Source organism: Leptosomus discolor, chromosome 16 (genome assembly GCF_034619465.1).
Source record: "Leptosomus discolor isolate bLepDis1 chromosome 16, bLepDis1.hap2, whole genome shotgun sequence".
Lineage (NCBI taxonomy): Eukaryota > Metazoa > Chordata > Aves > Leptosomiformes > Leptosomidae > Leptosomus > Leptosomus discolor.
The window spans coordinates 15577305-15600575 of record NC_141406.1 but is presented as its reverse complement, the minus strand read 5'-3'; the positions used below and the strand labels follow the sequence as shown (position 1 = coordinate 15600575).

Below are 23271 nucleotides of genomic sequence, written 5' to 3'. Positions count from 1 at the left end.
CAGACACCAACAAGCAAAGCTCAGCGATGGAGACTCTTGTTCTGCCCCAGGAGTTGGCTGAAGGGGCTCTGGATTCCCAGGTGAAGCACACCATGAATTATTGTTGTGCCTTGGAACAACAGTCCAAAAGCACAGCCTCACTCCCAGGAACAATCAGCACCGACGCTGGGGCAATACCGTTGATTTAAGGGACTTTAAAAGCCAGTTCTGCTTGTGGAACAAACTGCAGGTGACTGTACCTGAGCTCCACAAGCCCCGAGCTGCCTTGGAAAGAGAAGCTGGACGTGGTTTTTATCCAGCAGCCTCGGCCCTGTAGCAGTGCAGCCTGCTGCTGGTCCCTGTCCCCACAGCCAGGCACATCCAGAAACTAAGGCAGAGCCCCAGGTCCTGCCCCCTGTTTTCACAGCGGAGACCCAAAGGTCAACTGAAAATGTCAGAAATATGTTTCCAGGGATTATGGGTCTGTTTCAGACTAAACCAGAAGGGTCTGTGATAGTTTCATAATGTCACCTTTAACATACAAAAAGGCAGATAAGGATAATAGTGAAGGATAATAATTAAAATTACTAGTTACCATGTCAGAAAACAATACTCGTGTGTGTGTAGGGTGACATTGTGCAGTATCTCTGACTTTTCTTCCAGCACACAGAGGGCATTTCTTGCACTACATGGGCAAAATGTAAGCTAGGGTTGAAGAAAAGCAGCCCTGGTTTCGGGGAAGCAGGGCCTTCCAGGTTAGAGGGAATTATGCAAATGTCACCAAAACCAAACAAAAAAACCCCAAATTTTTTTACAGTCCCAGACTAAGAAGCAGGAGCATCCCAAAACTTGACCTGAAACTGCTCAATAGGCTTCAGTTTACAATATAAAACCACCAGAGAACAAGAAAAAAAAAGACATTCCTCCCCTTGCAGCCTGTGAAATGCTCAACAGAAAGACAGCCGGGGGGCTGGGGGTTTGTAAAGGCAGCAGCACGCTTTATTTCCGCTGGAGGAAAAGCCCCCATTCCACCTCCCCCCTCCCAGCTTTGTCACGAGCTCACCGCGAGGCTTATTCCCTTTTTCTTGACTGCGAAAGCCACAGTAATCCCCTTTCCAAGGAAAGATGCGATTCCCCCTCAGACCCCTGCCCCCGCCCACGAAAGCCGACGTTCCTGCAGGCACCGACCGAGCTCCTCCGGGATGCGAGCGGCAGCGCTCACGGGAACGGTGCAGAGAGACCAGCTCCAGCGAACGCTGAAGGAATTCCCGTCATTTGCTATGTAAAACAATGGGTTATTGGTTTAAAATCGGGTTCCGAGTTACCAAGCAGCCGTTGGAGAGTGATTTCATACTGGTTACGAGCTGGTCACGCAGAACCGCCCTGTTTCGCCCAGGAACAAGCGCAGGATTAGGCAGCGAGGTCAGGCCGTGGGTACCAGCGGTTCTTCTGCCAGCCGGGTCGGAGGAATATTGCTCATGTGTCACTCCTGTAAGGCTTTCCCGTGGGTGGGCGTTGTGGAGTGCCCTTGCGAGTCCCAGTGCGGGCACGGTCAACGCTGGCAGAAGTGCAGGTAAAACGGCTACAAACACCTCTCGGGTGCTGAAGGACCTGAGGAGAGCTGGTTAAAACGCACCCACGAGCTGTTACACCACCCTTTTCAGGAGTGTAGTCATCTTGGCTTGTTTTAAAATCAATAAAAATACTCAGATAAAAAAATAGATGTATTCACATGAAGGATGAGCACTTGAGTTTTAAAAAGCAACACACGTTTCCCTTTCAGATGGCAGAGTTAAAACTTGGCTTCCCATAAGTACACATGAAAATTTCACCTGAATGTTTTGCTATTTGCCTTGAGCACCCCCACGCAGGCACGCACACCACGGGGTCACAAAGCAGCACCTGTAGCTATCACTTATTTCCTTGCTGCCCTCCGACCCTGGGAACGAGCTGGTTTTGAATCGCTGCAGAAACTGCTACTTTACTAGACAGATGGTCCCGTTTTAGGATCTAAAATTTTACTGGCTACTTGTTTTGTCCTTTTTCAGAAAGCACTAGTTTTAATCTTGAGCTTGGATTAGCTGTTCAAGTATAAAATTATCCCTCTGAAGCAGGAGCACATGACAACATGTCAGTAAGTGACCAAAGCGAACAGAAAACGTCTGTCAGCGTGGATGAGGAGCTACCGCCTGGGTGTAGATGCATAGAGACGCTCTTCCGTGCAACGACTGGAAGAAACGGACAATGGCTTTGAGTTACTCTGAAGTGACTAAGCAGATGAGTATTTCTTTGGTAAGTAATGAAGCTTCCCTCCTGCACTCCCCACAAATCAGGTTTCCAAGCTTTGCTGCAATCCCAGACCCTGACGCTAAGCAAAACTCCCATCTGCTCTTCCACCGACACGTTCCGACACAAACTCTTCCTTCAAAGCCAAGACCGCACGGTTGGGGAGCCAAACGCAGCGTCCCGTGATCCGAAGCTCCCTCAAACAAAAACAAATCAGCTTTTTGTAGCTGACGATGCCAACTCAGAAGGCAGGTGAAATGTTTACTTAAGCAATCCAGGAGGGGTCTTCAGAGCGACAGCTCCGGCAGCCCTCAGTTCGATGCAGATTTGGTCATCCTGATTTCAGGAGGTGGCCACGGAGTTATTTTTCCACAAGAGAAAGCTGTAAAACCTGCTGAAGCTCTGCATCTTCCTCTTCCCGACGTTGCTTCTCCCGTTCCTCCTGCTCTCGGACAGACAGCTCCATGGCAAGCTGCAGGTCTTTCTCAAAACTGGAAGGTTCACTAGGGGTGCTGCAGCGCGAGTTACCCGAGCTTGTTAGATAGCTCTCCTGCAGTGCCCTGAAGGAGAAAGAGAACTTCAAGAAGTAAGAGAGACAGAGCCTCCTTCACGTTTCCTGCAACGATCCTCCCTAGACACTGTTTTCTGACTGCAAATCCTGACAAACCTCGCCCCAGAGGGCAGAAAGGAGTTTTCAGGATATGAGAGCAGCTGTTCCAACATCTGTAAAATTCCCAGTGTAAAACCTGTTCTTTGAAGGTTTCTCAGAATCCTACGAACAGTTACATTTCCAATGGGCTTCCAAAAGCACTCTCCCCTCATCTGAAGGTAACACGGTTTTCCAAGTACAACCAACCAAGAGGACGTGAGTCTTTGTGGGCCCAGAGATTTCTTCACATCTAACTGCGGGAAGACCCTCCAGATACCAGAGCATGCTCTCAAGGGTCTATTCAATAGACATTGCTCAGTTTTTAAGGATCACATCATGATTTTGGAAAGAAAGAAGAGCTACCCTGAAGCGAGCAGCATCTAACCAACCAACCTTCAACCCAGAGGGGCCCGATTCATGGTTTTAAGAGCAGAACAGCAGGACTGTGTTTATTTGCTGGGTAAAGACTACTCTGGGCACAGAGCAGGCCCTCAGCTGAGCTAAGAGCTCGGCTCTGGGAGCCAGGGAGGCCAGTTCTGAGTCCTTGCTTCTCGGAAACACGAAAGTTAGAAGCAGCACAAGAGAAGGAGACCTTGGGTTCTGTGCATCTGCTACCTAGACACACAAAATTTGCAAAATTGCTTCCCACTCGGAAGTATTTTTGCTCCCTCGCTGCGGTTTGATGTGAAAGAAGTTCGGTTACCTCTGGTACTGTATATTGAAGTCCTGTGAATATGCCACTGCCCCATTGGAGTGCACCCCTGCTTCCTAGAAAGAGACAGACAATTCCACAGCAGTTAACAGATCTGCAGCACAACTCGCCAAAAGGTAACTTAAATCTCTCTTATTTCTTCTTTGAAATGCATTACTATAATTTTATCTTCCGAAGTTCTTAGAAAAACAGGTCCTACATCTGTTTGACTCAGAGACGTGGCTATCGCTGCGCAGTCCCTGTCGAACTGCCCAGGGCACGGCACACTTACTTTATTTCCACCGGATTCCAGCAAACTCTGCTGAATAGCAAACTGCATGATCTCGTTGTCTTCGTCCTGCACGTGGATGTTCCTACCGTCATCTTGGACGTGGTAAGATTTGGGGATCTCAAACACTGACTGGTCAACCTCGAAATTAGCACCTAGAGAAGCCAAATAGAGTTACAAACACGGCACGGGGTGTTTTTACAAGTTGTGACTTCAAGAAATGGGATGAATGTTTATGCATGATTAAGTTAACGCCAAAAATTCAGATAAACCACCTGCCTAAATATACCCACAGGCTTGTGGGGCAAACGAGCGCAGCAGTCAGCCAGAAGGCGGCTGTCCTTTCGGATGCCGGCAGGCGACACAGATAAAACCAGAGCGCGGCACAGCGCGGAGGTGGCTGAACTCTGACAAAACCAGACGGGGAAAAAACAAAACCCCAAAGGCATCAAAAGATAAACACCACAGGGGCTCTTCTGAGGTTGCCCCTAACAAATGGGGCTGCCACAGCCCACGGGACAGGGCGCCCCTGGAGACGGGCAGTGACGAGCATCCGACGCGAACACAATCCGCTCTCTTCTGGAAGCGCCCGTGGGCTCGGCTGTCACAGCTCTCCTGGATTCCACTTCCCGCAGCAACGGCTTGCACCAGGATTCAGACCTCGAGGCGCTGGGGAAAGCTGGCTAGAGCTCAGCTGAGGCAGAACGGGGCGGCGTGACCAGGGTCACGCGCTCCGGATCCGCTGCGAGGCATCGCAGCGTCCTCTCCCCTGAGCCTCACTCCCCGCAGTTAACCCACCTCTCCATTCTGCGCCTTCCACCGACAGGATCGGGAGGAGACGCGGTCGCTGCGTCCCCCCGCTCCTTACCCGAATCACACGGTGCAGCGCCGACCATCTGTGGTGAAGCTTTGTCCGCCGTCCTGCAGCCATTGACATTTTCAAATGTGATTCGGGCGTTCAGCACGTGGAATAGGGGAATTTCTGTAGGAAAGCGTGCAAGGCTTCTGTCAAAAAGAGAACTTTCTCGCTCACTTCCACCCCTGCAGCCACAGCAAACCCTTACGCGTTTATCAAACGTATTCCACAAGCAGCACGCCGTAACGGCGAAGTATATAGTGACTCACTTCACCAAGAAGCTGCCCTTAGGCATTCCCACTCGCTCTCCAAATCTCTTATTTTATAACAAGATTTGCCAGATTTAAGGCATTGAAGCTAAGAGGAAAGGGCTAGCAACAGCTCATCCTTCCTGAAACAATATTGGCTTGAAAATTCTGCACTGCTCATTCAGAATTTGGATTCGATGACCCCAGAGGTGCAAGACAATGTACGTCTGGGTTCTCAGTTCTAGGTATCAGCGAGATGATTAGTGAAAAACTAATGTGATTTTTGTAAACACATGCTGCAAAACCAATAGAAAGTGCAGAAGTGAAGAAGATGCTGCAATAAAAACTGCTAAATATTACCAATTTTGACAGGAAATCCTGGTGGAAATTCCAGAGTGATGAAATCCCTAAGCCTGGCAAAATGAGCACTAGTTCTGGCCATCAGATCGATGATGGGAGTGACTTGTTCCATAAGAGACAAGGGAAACTCTTCACTCATCCACAAGGTTGCTTTAAATCTTAAAGAGAAAATGGCATAAAAACATCCTAAGTTCACAGTTTAGGAACAGACGCAAAATGCACAGCACTGCCTCCTGCTTCCTACAGTTCAAAGAGCCAGAACAGTCCCTGCTCTGAGACACTGAGCCACCTTCCTGGTCGGACCGAAGGCAACGCACAGGAGGTCACCGGCACGTTACAGCACCAGCCCAAATGTTTTCTTGGACTTAGTGGAAGAAGAACAAGGCTACAGCTGAAAACTTCGAGATGTCTCTTTTGATTCATTTTGAAAGCTGGGGGAAAACCACGCTGGGTATTTGTAAAGATGTTTTCCAGAGACTAGATGACTGGGAAGAGACAAACCAGAAATAGTTAAAGTTTTATTTCTCACTTCTGCGTTCGAATGGTGACTTCTTTCGGTCTTCCTATGTCTCTGCCTTTCAAATCAAATTCTGGGTCAAAGTATTCCTCCAGAGTAATAGCAGTAGGATTGTTACTTGCAGCATACTCTGTTGTCTTGGTTGTACTCTAGAAGGAAAAGGAGAGAAAAAACCTCACCAAAGTACGGAACAAACAGACAGCGACTACTACAAGAAACTTCTAAGGCACCTCTTGTGAAATAACTGATTCTCCGTTTTAGACACCAGTGACACGTAGCCATACGTACAGGCACCCACATTTAGACTGCTTTCTACCGGGGTTAAACATCTCCAAGGAACTGAGAGACAGGAAAAAAAAAAAAATCGACTTTAAAGCTGGAAACCAAGCAGAAACGCACACGCAAGCTACAGCATTTCTTGGCTCCAAATCCTTCGTTAAAGGCAAAACTCTGACGGGGTATTTGAACCAAAAATCTCTAGATCCCCGTGACATCTGCAACGCCACCCTGACACAGAGCCGGCCGTTGGCAAACCTATTGGCTACTGTACTCAAGCACGTGCAGATGCAAGGGAGTCCCTAAAGCCACGTCGCAATCACGATCAGCGCATTTCAGAAGAGCAGAGACGGCTCTCCTCTGAGCTGCTGGAGAGCAGCGGGCTAACACGGCGCTTCGTCCTTCCATAGCCTTGTCCGGCGAGCACCACGCCAGCGCCATCTCCCACCCGAGGCTCCTGCTGGCCTGGGGACATGTCTTCCCAGGTTGCTGGGGGGTTGCCACCAAGATGTGGGCTTGCTCGGGTTTGCTGCCGCTGTTCACGCCCCAGCTCCTGCTGTGCTAACAGATTCTACGGCTTTTTTATGAGTGTGTTCAGAAGGAGGTACCTGCTGTCCATACAGAGCAATCGAGGGCTTAAAACAAACAAAAACACACTCAGGGAAAATTTAAACCTCATCAAAACTGCTGCCAAACAAAGGGAACAGGAGGCGACTCCACACACCTAGAATTCCTGTCGGCACAGAGCTCTGCGCTGCAGCGACGTGTTTCAGCTCAAAGACACTCACCTGAGCACCGTACTCGTGCTCCACCGTGCCCAGAAATGATTCCAGGGGGTTCCTGTCAGCTTCAGGCAAGAGGAGGGAAACACAAAACCACCCGTTACTATTAGTTAGCAGCGACACTCACACACACAGCAGGCTAACAAGCCAGGCTGCTGACCCAAAGAGAAGCCGCTCACACCTCCTGTAAGCTTTCCCGGGCAAGCCCAGGGCCTAACGCTGACGCTATGAAACGGGTGAATACACAGAACAGAGGCAAAGATTTTCAGCGGTTTCTGTCACTGGCAGATAGCTTTATTATTCACAGAGCCTCTCCTCCTGGGCCCCAAGGTAGGCCAACAAAAGGCAGCGTTTCCCTACAAAGGTACTGCCTGCTGACCCTTTATTTAAATTCTGGAAGGAATTAGTGGACCACAACAGAACCAAAAGTCCAAGCCAGCAAAGCCTACGTGAATCGTGTAATCATGGCCAAAGCGAAATAAAGGCAAGAGTACATTCCAGAGCAAGAAAAGTGCAGCCTTTCAAAACTTCCCATAAACTTTCAACAGATTCGAAGGGCTCTTCTTCCTCTAATACAGCTAGGACAAACAGTGGTCCTTCTGCAGGTCAGGAGGCAAGTCACGAGCTACCTCAGACACTCAACACGTGGAAATAAAGCAGGGCAAAGTCACCAAGAAGAGGATTTCCCTTGTCTAGCTGCCCAGTTCCTCTGCAGTCACGCAGTGAAGGTATCAGAGAGCCCAAAGGTTCTACTTATTTCCAGTCACCCTACAGGAAAAGTACCTTTGTATCTTTTCTTCTCCTCTTCTGTTAAATGTTCCGTCCGGATTTTTGTCACCACATTCACATTGTTTGCGATGTACACCTTAAAAAATTAAATAAATACAAGGACAAGAACCCCAAAAGCATCGCAGGTTAAAAAAAAGAGAGCGCTCTCTAGTAAAACACCTCGTACACGAATCTAAAGACAGAATAAAGCAGCACAGATCCGCCTCTCGCTGACAAACATCTTCATCTTTAACACACTGGGGATCAACAGGAAACGCTGCACTTGTTCTATTTGCTTTGGCCGAATGGAAACCCTGCGTAATGTATACTGGTCAGACTGGTGACAAGGCTGAAGCGGCACGCCACCTGCTGGGCAAGTCGATAGGGTGAGAATCCCTGCGAATGGCACCTCATGGGCTCTCCAGCCCGCGGGGATCTCCCTACCGTCCTGCGCCGACAGAACGGCAAAGGAGCGTGGTCACCGCCCGCGGCGGCCACAGAAGTCAGCCCTTCCACCGAGCCCCTGGAAAGCCCATTCACACACTCTCAGACACGCTTTTGTAACCAACTAACCTCAAAACTAGGCAGGCGTTTCCCAGCTTGCTGACAAGAAGAGGGCAGAGATTTTAGGAGAGACTGGGGAAGGCAAGTCAGATAATGCTGTTTCTAAAGAGAGTCACTCGTGAGGCCTTGCAAATGAAATCTAGCGATAGTTTAATTCTCCAGGAACACCAATGAACCACATTTCCAACCGAACAGTCCTGCAGCCTTACCAGGAAAAGCCTTCACAGGACTTCATTAGACTAGATGATCTTTCCAGGTCCCTTCCAACCCCTAACATTCTGTGACTCAGATTCATATAAACGTAGAAAGCTTTTATTCTGCCATTAAATTAAGCTACAAAATGTAATGTATTGCACCAATTCCAAAACCTGGAGTAAACTCAGGCTTAGAAATCGTGGAAGTTAATACTTGGGATTCTTAAATGCCTGGCACAGAAAGGCTGCAAAGCCACCTTCAGAAATATTTAACTGAAGGAAATGGAAGACAAAAAAAGCGTCACATGGAACAAATCTAAGCAACTGTACGGCTCACGAGCACGGGCAGGGTCTTTAATTTACCAGCAGCCTTAATTACTTGAATTCATGACGCAACCCCTGGCAGCAGGAGGCTGTTATTTCCCTGCAATGCTGTACTAGAGAGCGAGCGAGGCACCTCACCCGTGGCTTCCTCGTCTCCTAAAGAGTGGAAGAATGACAATGCTCAAGAAAGAGTTAAATTCCAATTTTTGGATGGAAGGGAGTTCTAGCAGTTACGCTGGATCTTTCGCCCCTCTTCTCCCGCAATGCTTTGATCCTCCCTCTCCCCTGAAGTCCCTGCTGACGTTCCTGCACCCCGGCACCATCCCTCCCACAAGCCTGGCAGCCTCGAAGTTCTGCCCAGTTCTGCTGGCCACGCAATAAAGCTCTCAATGGGAAGTTTAAGACCTGAAATACTGAGGAAATAAAGGCAAAACACAATCACACTTGGGTTAGCTGCAAGGCCTCCAAATAGACCAGAACAGGCGTTACCTTCGCTTCATAACCATTTACAGCTTCTGCTTTTTCTGTCCTCCATACCCAGAATCCAGACGTGGTCCTGACAAAAAGCAAACACCACAAGCGTTTACGCAGTTGCATTTCCACCCAATCCCCAGCCCCTTTTTCTAAAATGGATCTTAAACAACATTTGATGGGTGATTCGGTCATTAACCCCAGCCAAAAGCACCGGCCAGGCTGTCCTCACACGCACGTATCGCGGGAGGGCTGCGGAAGTCACGCTGGCTCTGTTCTGATTCAGTCCGTGGCCAGAGCCCGAAGGCTCAGACAGAGATTTTAGACTGAGGTGGATACCTGAGCCACAGAGGAGGACAGCCTGAAAACCAAATTATTCTGTCCAACAGCCTGGGCAGGGCAGCTTTTAGCACACAGTTTAGTTCCAAAAGTTACCTGTCACTGCAATTGGGGGAACTGGGTAGCAGGAACACTTCTGTCTAAGAAACCTTAGTGTCTGGACGTGCAGACGCTGCAGCTACAAAGGCTCAATGAACATCACAGGGACTAACTCTGGGCAGCTTTGAATGGCTACTAAATATTCATGAGAAAGCTGCTGAAATTACACCTCTCACTTCGAAAACGCTTGTTTCATATGATCGTGGGGGCAGTTTACTGCATCACAGGGCGCTCCAAAAGCGGCGACATAAGGACTGTTTGCACCAAGCTGACAGGTACCTGGATAAACACGTGTGGTAACCAAGGCAGGCACGTGTGTCGCTGTGGAAAGACACACTATACGTGTATTTTAAAGGGTTAATGGGAGATTGGACTGTCACAGCTACACGATGCAAGTTCCTGCCCACTCGTGTCAGCACTAGACATACAGATTTGGGTGAAACACAAACTGTAACGAGACATTAACGATGATCTCACTCACTACTACGATAAACTGGAAGTTTTCTGCAAGTCAGTTCTTTCAACTGGACATTTCTGCAGCAATAATGGCAAGCTGACCAAGCCAAATTTCTTCACCTAATGAAGTGAAGTTTGAAGTCGTTTCAGATCTAGCCCTTCAAGTTTTTATTACCAGGGCTTTTATGAGTTTGTCTTTAAAGCTTTACTGGAAGTACAACCATCCACAATCTTGAAGTGTTGATTTGTCAAGAGAAACTTTGGCTCTTACCTCTCAAAAGCAATATTTTTGGTATCAAGGCACGTGTTAATAATTGGAGACGTAAGGCGTCTTTCCACATCTTTTCTTTTCGGAGTCATGGATCCCAATGTCAAACGCTTCATGTGCTGGGAAATCTCAAAACGCTCCGTTGTAACAAACTTATCATCGTGGTTGATCTCGATCAGTTCAGCCCAACCTCCAGTATCTGTGGGAAATGTACATCTCAATCTAAACCGCTCAGCAACAGCGCCACAGAATGAAAACCTGAGAACACACTGTGCATCACATCAGGGCGGATGCTAATTCACTGCATTTTGGACTCAGCTGAGATCAAATCTGGAGCTGTAGCTAAAATTATTTCTTATTTGGGGGCAGGAGAACAGAAGAGGCAAAAGACTGAAGTAGAATTTTAGCCCTGTCACCAAATTGTGACCTCAGATTTACCAGAGGAAAAAAATGAAGCCGTTAGGTTAAACCACAAAACAGTATCTCTACGAGACGCTCACGGAATACACGTGTAACGCTTTTGTAGAATTCAGTACTCAGCCTCAACAGGTCTTTTTGTGCAAAATGGGGATTTCTCACTGTGGCCCACATCGTCTGCGGTGATCAATGGTGCCGACAGGCTAAAATATTTACCTTCTCCCTTGAAAATTAAGCTACGCCTTCCTCTCTCCCAGCTCATGTTTTCAAAGCCCAGTAAAGTGATATCCACGCGCAGCTTGGCACCGCTCTTCCAGATGCGGCAGACGTCACTTGGACAAACTCTGGAAACCAGTGGGACTGTAAACGAAAAATGAGAAAAATGTAAATAGAAAAATAGTCAAGAGCCCGAGCGCACAGGAAGTCTGAACCCAAGCAGACGCCGTATCCCTGACACAGGATGGCTCAGTGCTACGATCGTTATTCCAGAGGAGGCGAGACCCTGACCTTCCTCAGCTTTAAGGACAAACAGCTCGGGGGCAAAACCCACCAACTTTAAGTTAAAGATGAACAGGAAAGGAAGAAGACATTAGTTCAGACTAAAATGGCTTAAACCCCGTCTCCTAGCAGTCTGATTGCTGTCTGTTGGGAAAGTTAAGCCAACTGTAAGGCCTAGCATTCACTGCTTCAAAAGAAAAGCAGGTACTTCCCAAGTCGTCTGTGCATCTATGTATGAGATATTATCACTGCCTTGGTCATGGATAGCCAGAGACAGGAAAACAAAACCCCAAGGAAAGTCTTCAGCCATTCTACCAATGGCTAAACTCTCCAGTAAAACAAACAAAGAAACAAACAACCACAAACCAACCAAATACACAGGAAACAAAGAATAATTGTGCAACAAAAACATAAGAGGTTATTTCGAGAGGTGGAGAGAGAAGCGTCCTGGGGAGCAGGTATTTCTCTGCGTTATCTTTTGTGACATTTATCCACAACCAAGTCCCTCTGCTTACAGTTTAGAAGAGGTAACGATGAGCAGGATTCTTACCCCAGCTGGTGAACTCCCATTTCATTTCCACATAAAAGTCAGGAGTCTGAAGAAGGAAAATACTTGATGAGTACTTCGTGAAACAGGTTTAATCTATATTCAGCACAGCCCTTCTTGTGAACATTTTAGGTAAAGGAAAACAGAAAGAGAACAGAACTCGAGACACAATAAATGAATGTTAAAAAATTAAATTGATTAACTAACAAAGATAAAAGGCACTGGCCTACTACTGCTGCTTGCTGATGAGCCATTCTTCTTTACTTTACTATAGCAGCAGCAACACCTTCAAGAGAGCCTCCAATGTTGGAGTTTGTGACTACAGATTTCAGAGCAAAGCCAAGGGAAAAGCCTCCATCTCCCCCAGCGCTGCGGAATGCGCAAGGTGAAATGAGGAACGCAACGGCCCACCCGATTTCAGTTTACTTCACCGAACTACCTGAGCGAGAACTGCAGCCTGGAGGAAGAGGTTCAAACGAAACCATTACCTCGTTAATCTTCTGGAGTAATTCAGGAACTCCTCCAAGTGTCATAGAGGTCTGCTGGTAGTCCCGATGCTGCAGAATCATTTGTACCATCTCTGGATCTCCTGTACTGACAGCCTCGTGTAAAACTGAAAGAAACCCAGACAGAGCTGGTTTCAGTTTGCTTTCCGAGCAAGATACGTAATGTAAAAGCAGTCAAAATACATCATCTGCCACTGAAAAGTGTTAACACGTGACTTCTGTTTTCCAGGTTCTCTTTACCTGTCCATCCCTGCGCGTTCTCTTTGGTCACGTCCGCTTTGTGCTGAAGGAGGACTTTGGCAGACTCTATATAACCCAAGGAAACAGCAAGGTGCAACAAGGTCCGGCCTCGAGGGTCACGTTGATCGACATCCTGTTGAGCAGCCGAGAGAGAAATCCTGCTGAAGCCGTCCTGCCCGGCGCAGGCCTCCGAGCACCCCGAGAAGAGCTTATATCAACCACGCTCGTCCGCAGTAACCCAGGAGCCGGCGTCCCCCGGGTGTGCCCACGGGTCAGGCTGGGGTGCACAGCTTTCGGCCGCTGCTGCACCCCATACGGGGCGGTCCCGCTCCCCGCTGAAATGAGAAGAGAAGCAGAACGGGGCCTACAGAACCGGCACCGTCAGCACTGGTATTGCTGGGAGACACGACTGAGTTCTGGCTGATGCTTCTCATTTCTTTCTCTGTAACTATTTCCCCTTCTAAAGGGGCGTCTCTCAGGAGGGGAGAGGAGTTCTAGTCTGTGTGCATCGCACCACGGACACTCAACAGCCTGAGAGAGCAATAGAGGGTTTAACATTATACAACAGAACGGGGGGGAAAGGGAAAAAAAAAGGGAACAGGGCATACAACACCGATTTTGTATAGCACTTTTTGAAAGCATAGAAGCAAATGGTATTTTACAAAGCATCCATTTGACTGACACACACAGCACAATGAAGAGTGAGTGCATTTTGTACAAGTCACTAGAAAAGAAAAAAAAAAAAAAAAAAAGAAAAAACTACACAGGCATAAATACCCAAAACATGCAAGCACAACATACTCATACCTTACTTATTTTTCACTATTAGCTTAGAGATTTGAAACAGAAGAGCATCTATAACTAAAGGAAAAGGGGAAAGTCAATAGCAGAATGAGAAAGGAAAGTTATTGTGCAAATTAACACGGTTCTCTGAGAGCATTAAGTTGGAAAGATCACACACAGAGTGGGGAAAGCTCCATTTTAAAGCGTTCTCCTCTCACTTCTGCGGTGGAATACTGATTAATTTGCTTCCCCACTTCCTACAGCTCCAGTGCCTACTGCACCGGCAGGTGGAGGACTCTGAGGTGTCCCTCCCAGTCGCCTTTGCTGCTGTCAACTGGTAACGACACCTCCCACCCGCCCTTGGCCACAGCGAGTGCAGCTGGCAAGTGCCTCCGCTTCCCTCGCGCGCCCCTCTGACAGCAAGAAGCTTATCCCAAGGAAGCAGAAGGAAACGTATCTTTGGAATACTTTAAAAAACAAAGGTGTTTAAAAGCAGATAAAGGAAGTAGGAGACAGACATATTCCATCTTAGCACGTTGCTCGTTTCCTCAGAGCACAAGGCGTTTGAGGTCGGAAGCAGCACTTCACGGCGTGAGCTGCCGGCTCCGACTGCCCGGCAGCAGAACGATCTTTATTTAAGGACAACCTTCCACAGGGGAGAACTTAGTTCCATTGACAGAAATAAATACACAGGAGCAACGCGCCGGTAAGGTTAAAGATTTTGTTAAGGAATAAGATCACATGAGTTAGGTAAAAAGTAACTGCATTCCAAAGATTCTCCTAAAAACAGGACGCAGCATGCTCTGAGCAAGCGTTAGTAAGTCGTGGTGCACCGTTAGACCTGCAGGGGACAGCCCCTCGTCAGTCACAGCTCATCTTTGGCTCACGGACTCGCGGTGGCAGGTACAATGGAATTAAGACGTGCCGGGTGTGCAAACTCCCCTCCGCACCAGCGACTGTCAGAGCTTTCCCAGAGCAGCTCAGCACGGCGGCGTTCGCTGCTCGAACCCTGCTGCAGCTTTTCAGAGCGCTGCCTTACGTCATCACCATGTCTCACTTGGCCGTCCCAGAGAGGGAACAGCTCTGTATTTTTCTACTCTACAGCATGAAACAATGATCCTTTTTTTTTTTTTTTTTTTTTACCAAAGATACTGAAAACATTCCAGCCAGTTTAAAAATGCTGCCCCCACAGTCTTGGACAGCCACGAAGCCGTAAGAACTGCTGCTCCTCAGCAAGCTGGAGGCTTGTTTAATCTTGGGCAGCAGCAGCCACCTTTGCTGCATGTCAACTTCCCATCAAACTAAGCAGCATTTATTGCTTTTCTGGCACAGAAAAAAAAAAAATTGACATCCATCACATCTGCTCTGTTTGAACGACTCCTAACACTTTCCATAGAGCAATTCTGCAGCCCGCACCCGAATGCTGAGCAGAGCTTTGCAGATAAGAAGTCAATATTTAATATCTTGCAATAACAAAAAGTATATTCCTACGCCCTCTTACATCACTCCCGCAGCCACAAATAAACAGGTAAAGAGAAAGAAGCACAGCAACCCCACACGCCCAGCAAACAGACCTGGCAGCACCGCTGAGGTTACTTCTCCCCAGAAAGGCAGGAAGCGAGGGGCACCAAGCCCTATGCCATGGCACAAACTCTTTTGGGGCCCCACAACAGCCCCTCTCTCCCCCCGGTTACCTTGTCCTGCAGCTCCTCGTCCAGCCGCCTGTAGTCATTATTCCAGACCAGGACATGCAGGGGAAACGCGCTGCTGGCCCTGCCAGGGGAACTCATCATGCCACACACCTGCAGGAGCGGGGGAAGCCGGGTGCCTACCCTCACTGTTCCCCCCTCCCTTTATTTTGGAGACCCCAGATTACTCAAGCCTTGACCCCATAAGCTTCTCCTCTCTCCTGGCACCCACCTGCCCCAGATGGTGCAGGGAGACACTAGACCACAACCCCCTACGGACCCTTCACCCCGCTCCAAGGGCTGCCCCATGCAAAATCCCACTCCTGGGGCTCCCCTGCTCCTGGTGTCCCCCGCAGTCCCACACTCCTGGGGCCCTCCTGCTCCCCTCGGCCACCCACTCCTGAGGGTCTCCCCTGCTCCTGGTGCCCTCCCACAGGCCCCCACTCCTGAAGGTCTCCCCTACTCCCAGTCCCCCCCCACTCCTGAGGGCCTCCTGCTCCCCACAGCTCCCCACTCCCGAGGGTCTCCCCTGCTCCCAGTCCCCCCCAGCCCCCCACTCCTGGGGGTCTCCCCTGCTCCTGGTGCCCCCCACAGCAGAGGGTCTCCCCTGCTCCTGGTGTCCCCCACAGCCCCCCCCCCCCCCCCCCCCCGCTGAGGATCTCCCCTGCTCCCAGTCCCCCTCAGCCCCACACTCCTGGGGGCCTTCTGCTCCCCTCGGCCCCCCACTCCTGTGGGTCACCCCTGCTCCTGGCGCCCCTCACAGCAGAGGGTCTCTCCTGCTCCTGCTGCCCCCCACAGCCTCCCCACTCCTGAGGGTCTCCCCTGCTCCCAGTCCCCCTCAGCCCCACACTCCTGAGGGTCTCCCCTGCTCCTGGTGCCCCTCGGCCCCCCACTACCTGAGGGCCTCCTGCTCCCCTCAGCCCCCCACTCCTGGGGGTCACCCCGTCTCCTGGCCCCCCAGGCCCGGCCGCCCCCACCACCTCACCCCCGTGTCCCTCCTTCCCGTCTGTCCAGGGCAGCAGCCGGGACGGACCACAGCGCGGCCGGTGCGGGGGGAGAGTGGGTCCCCCTCGGTTCCCCTCAGCCTGCCGCGACCGGCGAACCCCACGGAAACAGGAAGTTGCTGCTCTCCACTCCCCCCCCCCAGCCACGGGCGGGCAGATGGAATGTCCCTCCCGCGAGCTGTCCCATCGCCCTCCGCGCGGCGGGGGGGACCGGTAGAGTCGCGTTGGGCCGGACGCAGCGCACAGCGATGGCTTCTCCCCCCGCTCTCCTCCCCCGCGTTGGTTTCGTCCGACCCCTCTGCCGAGGGGCCGGAGCGCTCACCCTGCCGCCGCCATGATGGGTGAGGGCAGGGCTTGATGGAGAGCGGCCTCTTCCGCTAGCCTGCGGGGTTAGACCCCCGAAACGTCGTTACTCCGAGCTTCCCCCCCGCCCTAGGGGGGAGGGGACAGCGAGCAGGCCGGCGCAGCCACTTACAGGAGGTCTCTCTGCTTCCCCGCAGAAGCGCAACGCTTCTGTGAAGCGGAGCGCAGCCCGAGGCAGGCGCCTGCCAGGGACAAACATGGTTAGCGCCTCGCCCGGGCTGACTACCGCCCTTTTGCCAGGAGCAAACATGGCGGCCCGCCTCCGCCTGCGGAACGCAGCTTGGTGAATAGCGCCGGCGGCGGTGCCGTGCGCATGCGCGCTGCCCCCTCGGCTGGGCCGCCTGGCGGGGACTGGCGGCGGGGACCCGTTAGCGCGGCGGGAAGCGCCCGCCGCCGCCGCCGCCCGCCATGTCGAAGCGCCTGAGGAGCAGCGAGGTCTGCGCCGACTGCAGCGCCCAGGGTAGGCACCGCCGGCGCCGGGAGCCGCGGCGAACGCAACCCCAGCGCCCGGGCGAGCCCATCCCCCCTCCTCTCCTCAGACCGGGCACCGGTGCTCCCCCCCCCCCCCCCGCCCCTCCCTCAGTGGCGGCGGGAAGCGCAGGGGGCTCCACCGGGGCCGCGATCGCAGCGGTGGGGGGGGTGGGACTCCTGTTGGCGGGGCAGCCCGGCACGGTGGTGCTCCCGGCGCTGTTCCGGGGGTGTCACCGCCTTGTAGCGGGGAGCCGGTTTTGCTGGGTTTGGGGGCGTTTTCAACGGTTTTCGCCGCTTTTTTTCCGAAGGACGCGGTCTCATACTGAGCGGCGTTGCTCAACCCTTTCTTGAGTTTGTTGTAATTTTAGTTTTAAAAGCGCCCGGGTGGTGGCGGCGGCCCGGCTGTTAGCGCCGACCCTTCCCCTGCCCTCTGTGAGGGGCCAGGCCTGCGGACAGCCCCCCGCCGTGCTCGGGGCGGTGGGTCCGGAACCCTCGGCTCCGAAAGGAGGGTGGCTTGGAGTTCTGCCGGTCCCGGAGCTCCAGGTGGGAGGAGGAGGGTGTAGGGTGGGCATGGGTGGCTGGAAGGGACAGGGCCCGTTTGGGGAGTTGCGGAGGTGAGAGCGGGGCTGGCTGTGGCGGCACCCCTTGTTCTGAGGGTTAGGGGGGAAGTAAAATGGGGGGGTGTCAGGTGTGCGGCTGGCCCCGCGGCCTGGCTGGGGCACAGGTATCCCGGACTCCCAGAGAAAGAGTGATCCGAGTGTCCGAGGATGGGAAACATCCAGCGAGCGACAGCGGTCGGTGCTGGCACATGCGTTGTCTGCCTGGGGCTGCAGGTGGGTTTGGGAGCTGGTCGAAACCAACCCTGTTGTGAGAAAGTCAGTCCCATCTCCTTTTCCAACCACCTGTAGTTTCGCTGTTTTTACCTTTAAAACGGTCCGGTTTACCTTTTTGATTGGCAGCTGCATCTGTTTGTTGTTGTTTCTTTTCGGAGTTATGTAGGTTTTGTCTGTGTTCTGTGCTGGGTCTTCAGTATGTACACAAGTAATTACATCAGAAATGAATTAAAACACCGTAAGGTAGATAACGTTCGAATGGCTGGAAGATACAACGTGGGAGAGGGGGCAGTAACTTTTGTGAAGTGGGACTTCTGTTTAAAAAAAAAAAAAAAAAATTAAAATCCCAAATTAACTCCCAGGGAGTTGTTATCTGAGATGTTATCTTCATTGAGTTTTTTTTTCTTGATAAATCGAGTTTGCATATCTTACCTAGGCAGTTGTCCCTATCACGTACAAGGCAGCCTATCTATGCTTTTAAACATCAGGGGTGTTGTGGCTCAGAGATAAAGTTGTGTTACCCTGTTTGTGTTCGTTAAGCTCGTTAGGGTGTCAGAATCACGATTAAGGTGATGTCGTAAGGTGGCCTTTTGTTGTGTCGGGGCTTGATAGCATTGGCAGATATTCACTTGATCTTGGTGAAGAAATCTGCTGGCTTCGCCATATATATAAAAAAATCTTAATTTGATCCTTTCTTAAGTTAAAAAAAAAAATCAGATCCTTCTTTTACTTAAAGCAGAGAGAATTTGTCAGAGGGGAGCTGCTACGTGTGCAGCTGTGTCGGGAGAGCGGAGGCACCGCAGCCTTTTCACCCAGGTCAGGTGGAGAGGTGCCGAATGCCGGGCTGCTGTAGTGGTTAGTGCTGTGCCCCTCGCACCTCATCGATACACGCTTTGTTTCTGTGGTGCGGTACTAACAGTTTTCTTTGACGGGAGGTGATGTTACATGTACTTTCCTCGTCCACTTCCTATTCTCAGGCAGGAGTTCACTTTTCAAGCTGATGGTTCGGGCTTGTCTTCATCACACGCTTCCTGTTTTGAATCGCTCTGAAATGTTCCTGAAAACAAATTTGCCCTGTCTTTCTGGCCTCACCCCCGTTGTGTTCTGGTATCGACTTAAGCATATTTTGATGGTGTCCATAACTGGATCCCTTTTAAAAATGATTCAAATAAATTCCAGCACCATCAAATTAAATTTAAACCTGAAACACCGATTTCCCCATAACCTGACAGCTCGCTCTGTGTCTTCAGACCATCTAACACTGTTCCTTCTCCCTCCATTACTTGGGAACAAGCACATGGTACTAAGCCAGGTGAGATTTGAGTTGAGTGGCTACAAATTGTTGTGTGGTTTCATGAAAAAAACCCTCTTTCAGTTAAACCAGCGGAACTCGGAAGACAGGTTGCAGTGCTCAACTTCCCACTGCTGTTTATCAGTCCCCTCTCCACCACACACACTGTCAAATCCGCTCTGTTCCCATCATTCGGGTTCTAACCCGGGGCCTGAGCCGCTGTCAGTCCCCTCTGGCCTCCCTCGGAGGAGCTAAGACCCTTCTCTCAACGTTCCTGTTCCCTTGCCGAATCTGTCCATTGTTGTTCCTTTTGGTTTTCTTTTATTGTCATCTTTTTTCTGCATCACGCCATCCCCTTTTCCAGCGGTGCCAGTTTTTGACAGATTCTGCATAAACGTGGACTCTGATCAATGTGATTTCTTCTGAGTGGAATGTACAAGCTGAAATGACAAGCGAGGCCTCAGCTTTTTTCTTCAGAAGAACTGTACAGCCCCGTTTGTGGTAAGAAATGACCAAACGGCAGCTGACGCTGTCACGGCTGAGGAGCCGTCGTTTGGAGCCGGTTCAGTTGGGTGTTGAGTGGATGCAAAGAAAAAAAAAGCCTGAGGACGGTGACTGTTAGTGAAAACAGAGCGAGGCAGCCTGGAAGTGGTGATTGAAACAAGAGGCGGGATGGCCGTGGGAAGAATCCTGTGAGTTTGCGGATGAGTGTGCGGTGAGGTGGTCTGGGGTGAAAAGGGACTGGACCCGCGGATCTGGGAGGATTAGCACTAATGCACCTCATTTCATTGCTTTTTTTTCCTTCTCAGAAGTGAAAGTTGTTAAAATAATGGAATGGTTTAATAAGGCGTTTGCTTGCTTGTTATTAGTTTGTTTTTTAAATGAGGTTAGGGTTTTTTTTTCTAAAACATATGCTTTAACTGGGCTCTGGGCTGTGGTAGTTACCATCTGTGAATAGATGCTCCCCTCCCTCGTGGTTCGAGCAGGTTTGCCTGCGTTGCCTTCAGCGCACACACCCCATCAGCTCTGCTTAAAAACTACAGCCGTGATCAGGTCTCGCGTTTCAGGCATTCAGGGGATTCGCTGCATGGGTCAGAGAAGCGCTGTTGGTGATGCACCGTTGCTTAGATGTGTTCTGACAGGGGGCAGAAGTTCCCTCATCGGATCCCAGGCTTGCGCTGTTCTCTCTTGTTCCACCTCATCTCTGGATTTGAAATTAAGAAGAATTTTCCAAAACAGCAGCGATGTTGGATTCCCTTTTCTGTCTGTCTTGCTGCTCAGTTGCCCATTACTGCAGGGTTCTTGGCACGTGGAGTTTCAGTGTCGCTGACAGGGAACGGGAGTTTCCTCTGGAGGCTGAGCTCAGGGCAGCAGCGGCACCTCCGTTTAGAGCCCCGCTGTGCCCGCGTTCAGTTTCCATCTGATGTGATGTTCTTACTCGTTTTCGTACTTTTTCGTGTTTGAAGCTGCCTAAGACCAGTGTAAGTTACTCACTGCCTCACCTTCGTCCTTGTCTTTCTGGTTTGGTTATAAGGTGGCTTTAGTTTGGATCTGTTCAGAAGTTAATTTGCTGAACAATTTTTGATTTTACTGAGCCTTTAACTTGACAGATACGTATCTCTTTTTTTTTTTTTAACTGTGACACTCTTGAGTGTTCTTATTGTTCAAAGTGGAAATTGAAGACCACTGTAATAATATAGGACTGAAGCCTGAGCAGTGTGTGAAGAGGCATAACTACTGTTGCCACTTTGTGTGTGTAGACTTCAGAGGTTTTCAGAAGAGCAGGTAGGTACCGCTCTTAGGACTTTTGTGGGACTCCACTGAATGACAAGCAAGCGCTTCAGGAAGGTCATATGGTTAGTGTCCTGGTACACCTGCAAAGGGAAGTATTCCCACAGGGAGAACTGCAGGCAGCGGGGCTTTTCTCAGAGCTTCCTCAGCAGGTCTCCTTGCTGTCCTAGGGCTCCTCCATCCCCAGCAAGTGACTTCCCCAGCATCCTGAGGCCCAGTGAGCTGTAGCCTGCACGAGCTCATACAATGGCTAAGTGTGGTTAGGAGGCAGGGCTCCTCCTTTCAAGCGGTGTTTGATACACAAGGTCATGTTGCCTTCTGTGTTGTCATTAACGTGTTCCTTTTCAGATCCTTGCTGGGCGTCCATCAACAGGGGCATTCTGATCTGTGACGAGTGCTGCAGCGTCCATCGCAGTTTGGGTCGCCATATCTCTCAAGTGAGACACCTCAAGCACACCCCATGGCCTCCAACGCTGCTGCAGGTAAAGAACAAATGAAAACGTTTTTAATGGAATTTAAATCGCTGAGCTTTTGTTCGAGAGGGGCTGGTCCTTTTGAGCTTCCTTTTTTGAAGTTAGTCTCCTTTTCTCTCTCTTGTTTTGCTGTGATGGACCACCACCATCAGAATTGTCTCTACCTTTTTAATTGGATACCTTCGTTTGAGAGAAAAGTTGCAGGTGACCTTCTGCAATGCAGCTGCTTCAGCCTACATGTGCAGTCTATAGAAGCCTCTCTTTTCAGCAGAGCTGCTGTTGGGAAGAGTAGAGAATTTTAGGGGGTTCTTGCTACGTTCCCCATCGCAACTCGGGCACGTGCCCGATTCTGCCGTCCCGGCAGGTTACGGGTGCTGGCACACAGAGCAGGTGTCTTGGCCGGCCGGCTGGCTGCTCGGAGATGCTGGCAGAGAGTTGGGTAGTCAGGCTGGGCAGCCAGCAGGAAAATTTGTTTACTGCCTGTTTGTGTGCGTTTTGGGTTTCAGATGGTTGAAACGCTGTACAATAACGGTGCTAACTCCATCTGGGAGCACTCCTTGCTGGACCCTGCCTCTGTTATGAGTGGAAGGCGCAAAGCGAGCCCACAAGATAAAGTGCAGTAAGTGGAAAATTACCCCATTTTTATTTTGTACAAGTGTGATTATTTCATTCGGAGGCAGCAAGGTATCCATGGGAAGCTGTGTATATTTTGTTGCTGGAAGAGAGCAGGAGTAAACTAGTTATTCCTTCATTTTTTTTTTTTAATTTTTAAAAAAATTTCCAATGAATAATTTTTGTAAAATTTATTGTGAAAATGGGAATGCATTGCTTGAATTCTCTGAACTATTGATTCCTGACCTCTAGCTTTGAGTAGTGAGGACTTTTACTTGTACTGGAATCCAAAGGCTTTCAATTGTTACGCCTTGTGCTTCAGTTAACTGAATGCTGCTGAGACTGAGTTCGGTTGGTGGATTGAGAAAAACTTGAGAGAAGGTTTCTGTCACTGAATATAGTGCTTTATTTGGGAGTGTAAGTAACTGTATGTAGGCAGGACAGATTTTAAGTTAGCATCGTTTTAAGTTCAGTGTTTACTGCTAAGAAATATTCCCTACATCCTAGAGTCTGCAGCTGTGTTCCTGTTTGTAACAGGAGCATGCTCTGTACCGTTAGACAATCTGCACTGGGTTGGTTTTCCAATTAAAATATTTTCCATGTCTAACTTTGCTACTAGTAGCGTGTGAAGATCTACCGCAGTCCTCACTTAGGAATTTTTCTAGAGCACCTGTATTACTGTGAAAGCACTAATTTTATTTTCTTTCCCTTCTGTTGCCTGGGTTTCTCTTTACAGTCCCAATAAAGCAGAGTTCATTAGAGCTAAATATCAAATGTTAGCCTTTGTTCATCGCTTGCCGTGCCGGGAGGATGACAGCGTTACTGCCAAAGATCTGAGCAAGGTGAGTACCTGGCAGTCCGCAGAAGGTACAGCTCGTGTGTGACGGGATGGTGAAATCGGGCTGAGTTAGATGGGGTGCTTTTGGATTGAGGTAACTTGCTGTTCTTCAGCACTAGTACATACACAAATACAGCCTGACTTCAGCTTGAAGCCACTTTTCTTTTGGTAATATAGACAGGCAGGTGTGGGTGGGTGAGAGCCATTGATCTAGGTTAACTTGGAGAAAAATGTTTACGCAAAACAGCTGTAGCAGGAATTCTTGCCTACCCGAAAAAACAAATGCTGAATCACAGTTCTTGCTGCTGTAGTAAGACAATCCTGTTTCTTTTGCAGCAACTCCATTCCAGTGTGAGGACAGGGAATCTGGAGACGTGTTTGCGATTACTCTCCTTAGGAGCTCAAGCCAACTTCTTTCATCCCGTACGAACGCTTTTTTCACACTCTTGTTATACAATCAGTTCTTGCAGTTACTAATATTTATACGGATTTCAGCTGAT

The 23271-nt window shown here is 49.9% G+C and overlaps 2 protein-coding genes across 11 annotated transcripts in view; one reads left to right on the top strand and one right to left on the bottom strand.

The window, feature by feature from the left end:
- Positions 1 to 955: 955 nt before the first annotated feature.
- ANKRD13A (ankyrin repeat domain 13A) lies at positions 956 to 16170 on the bottom strand. 3 transcript variants are annotated; one of them, XM_086474469.1, is made up of 16 exons: positions 16081 to 16170; positions 15102 to 15180; positions 12625 to 12757; positions 12367 to 12491; positions 11882 to 11927; positions 11050 to 11193; positions 10420 to 10615; positions 9273 to 9339; positions 7717 to 7798; positions 6940 to 6998; positions 5888 to 6024; positions 5359 to 5516; positions 4763 to 4876; positions 3898 to 4049; positions 3618 to 3682; positions 956 to 2825 (listed from the first exon to the last, which is right to left on the bottom strand). In XM_086474469.1, the coding sequence occupies exons 4-16, from the start codon at positions 12454 to 12456 to the stop codon at positions 2627 to 2629; spliced, it is 1509 nt and encodes a 502-aa protein (XP_086330595.1). In that variant the 5' UTR covers positions 12457 to 12491; positions 12625 to 12757; positions 15102 to 15180; positions 16081 to 16170; the 3' UTR covers positions 956 to 2626. The 3 variants fall into 3 exon arrangements, with proteins under 3 accessions (XP_086330595.1, XP_086330594.1, XP_009949857.1); XM_086474468.1 differs by lacking the exon at positions 16081 to 16170 and having other exon boundaries at positions 6940 to 7004; positions 15102 to 15469; XM_009951555.2 differs by lacking the exon at positions 16081 to 16170 and having other exon boundaries at positions 15102 to 15469.
- A 700-nt stretch (positions 16171 to 16870) lies between these two features.
- The window catches only part of GIT2 (GIT ArfGAP 2), a 33615-nt gene continuing 27214 nt past the window's right edge, over positions 16871 to 23271 (top strand). For all 8 annotated transcript variants that reach the window (XM_086473929.1, XM_086473927.1, XM_086473930.1 and 5 more), the window contains exons 1-5: positions 16871 to 16922; positions 21197 to 21330; positions 21828 to 21940; positions 22670 to 22775; positions 23108 to 23194. In XM_086473929.1, the coding sequence (XP_086330055.1) occupies positions 16871 to 16922; positions 21197 to 21330; positions 21828 to 21940; positions 22670 to 22775; positions 23108 to 23194 (492 nt within the window). The remainder of the gene's footprint in view (positions 16923 to 21196; positions 21331 to 21827; positions 21941 to 22669; positions 22776 to 23107; positions 23195 to 23271) is intronic.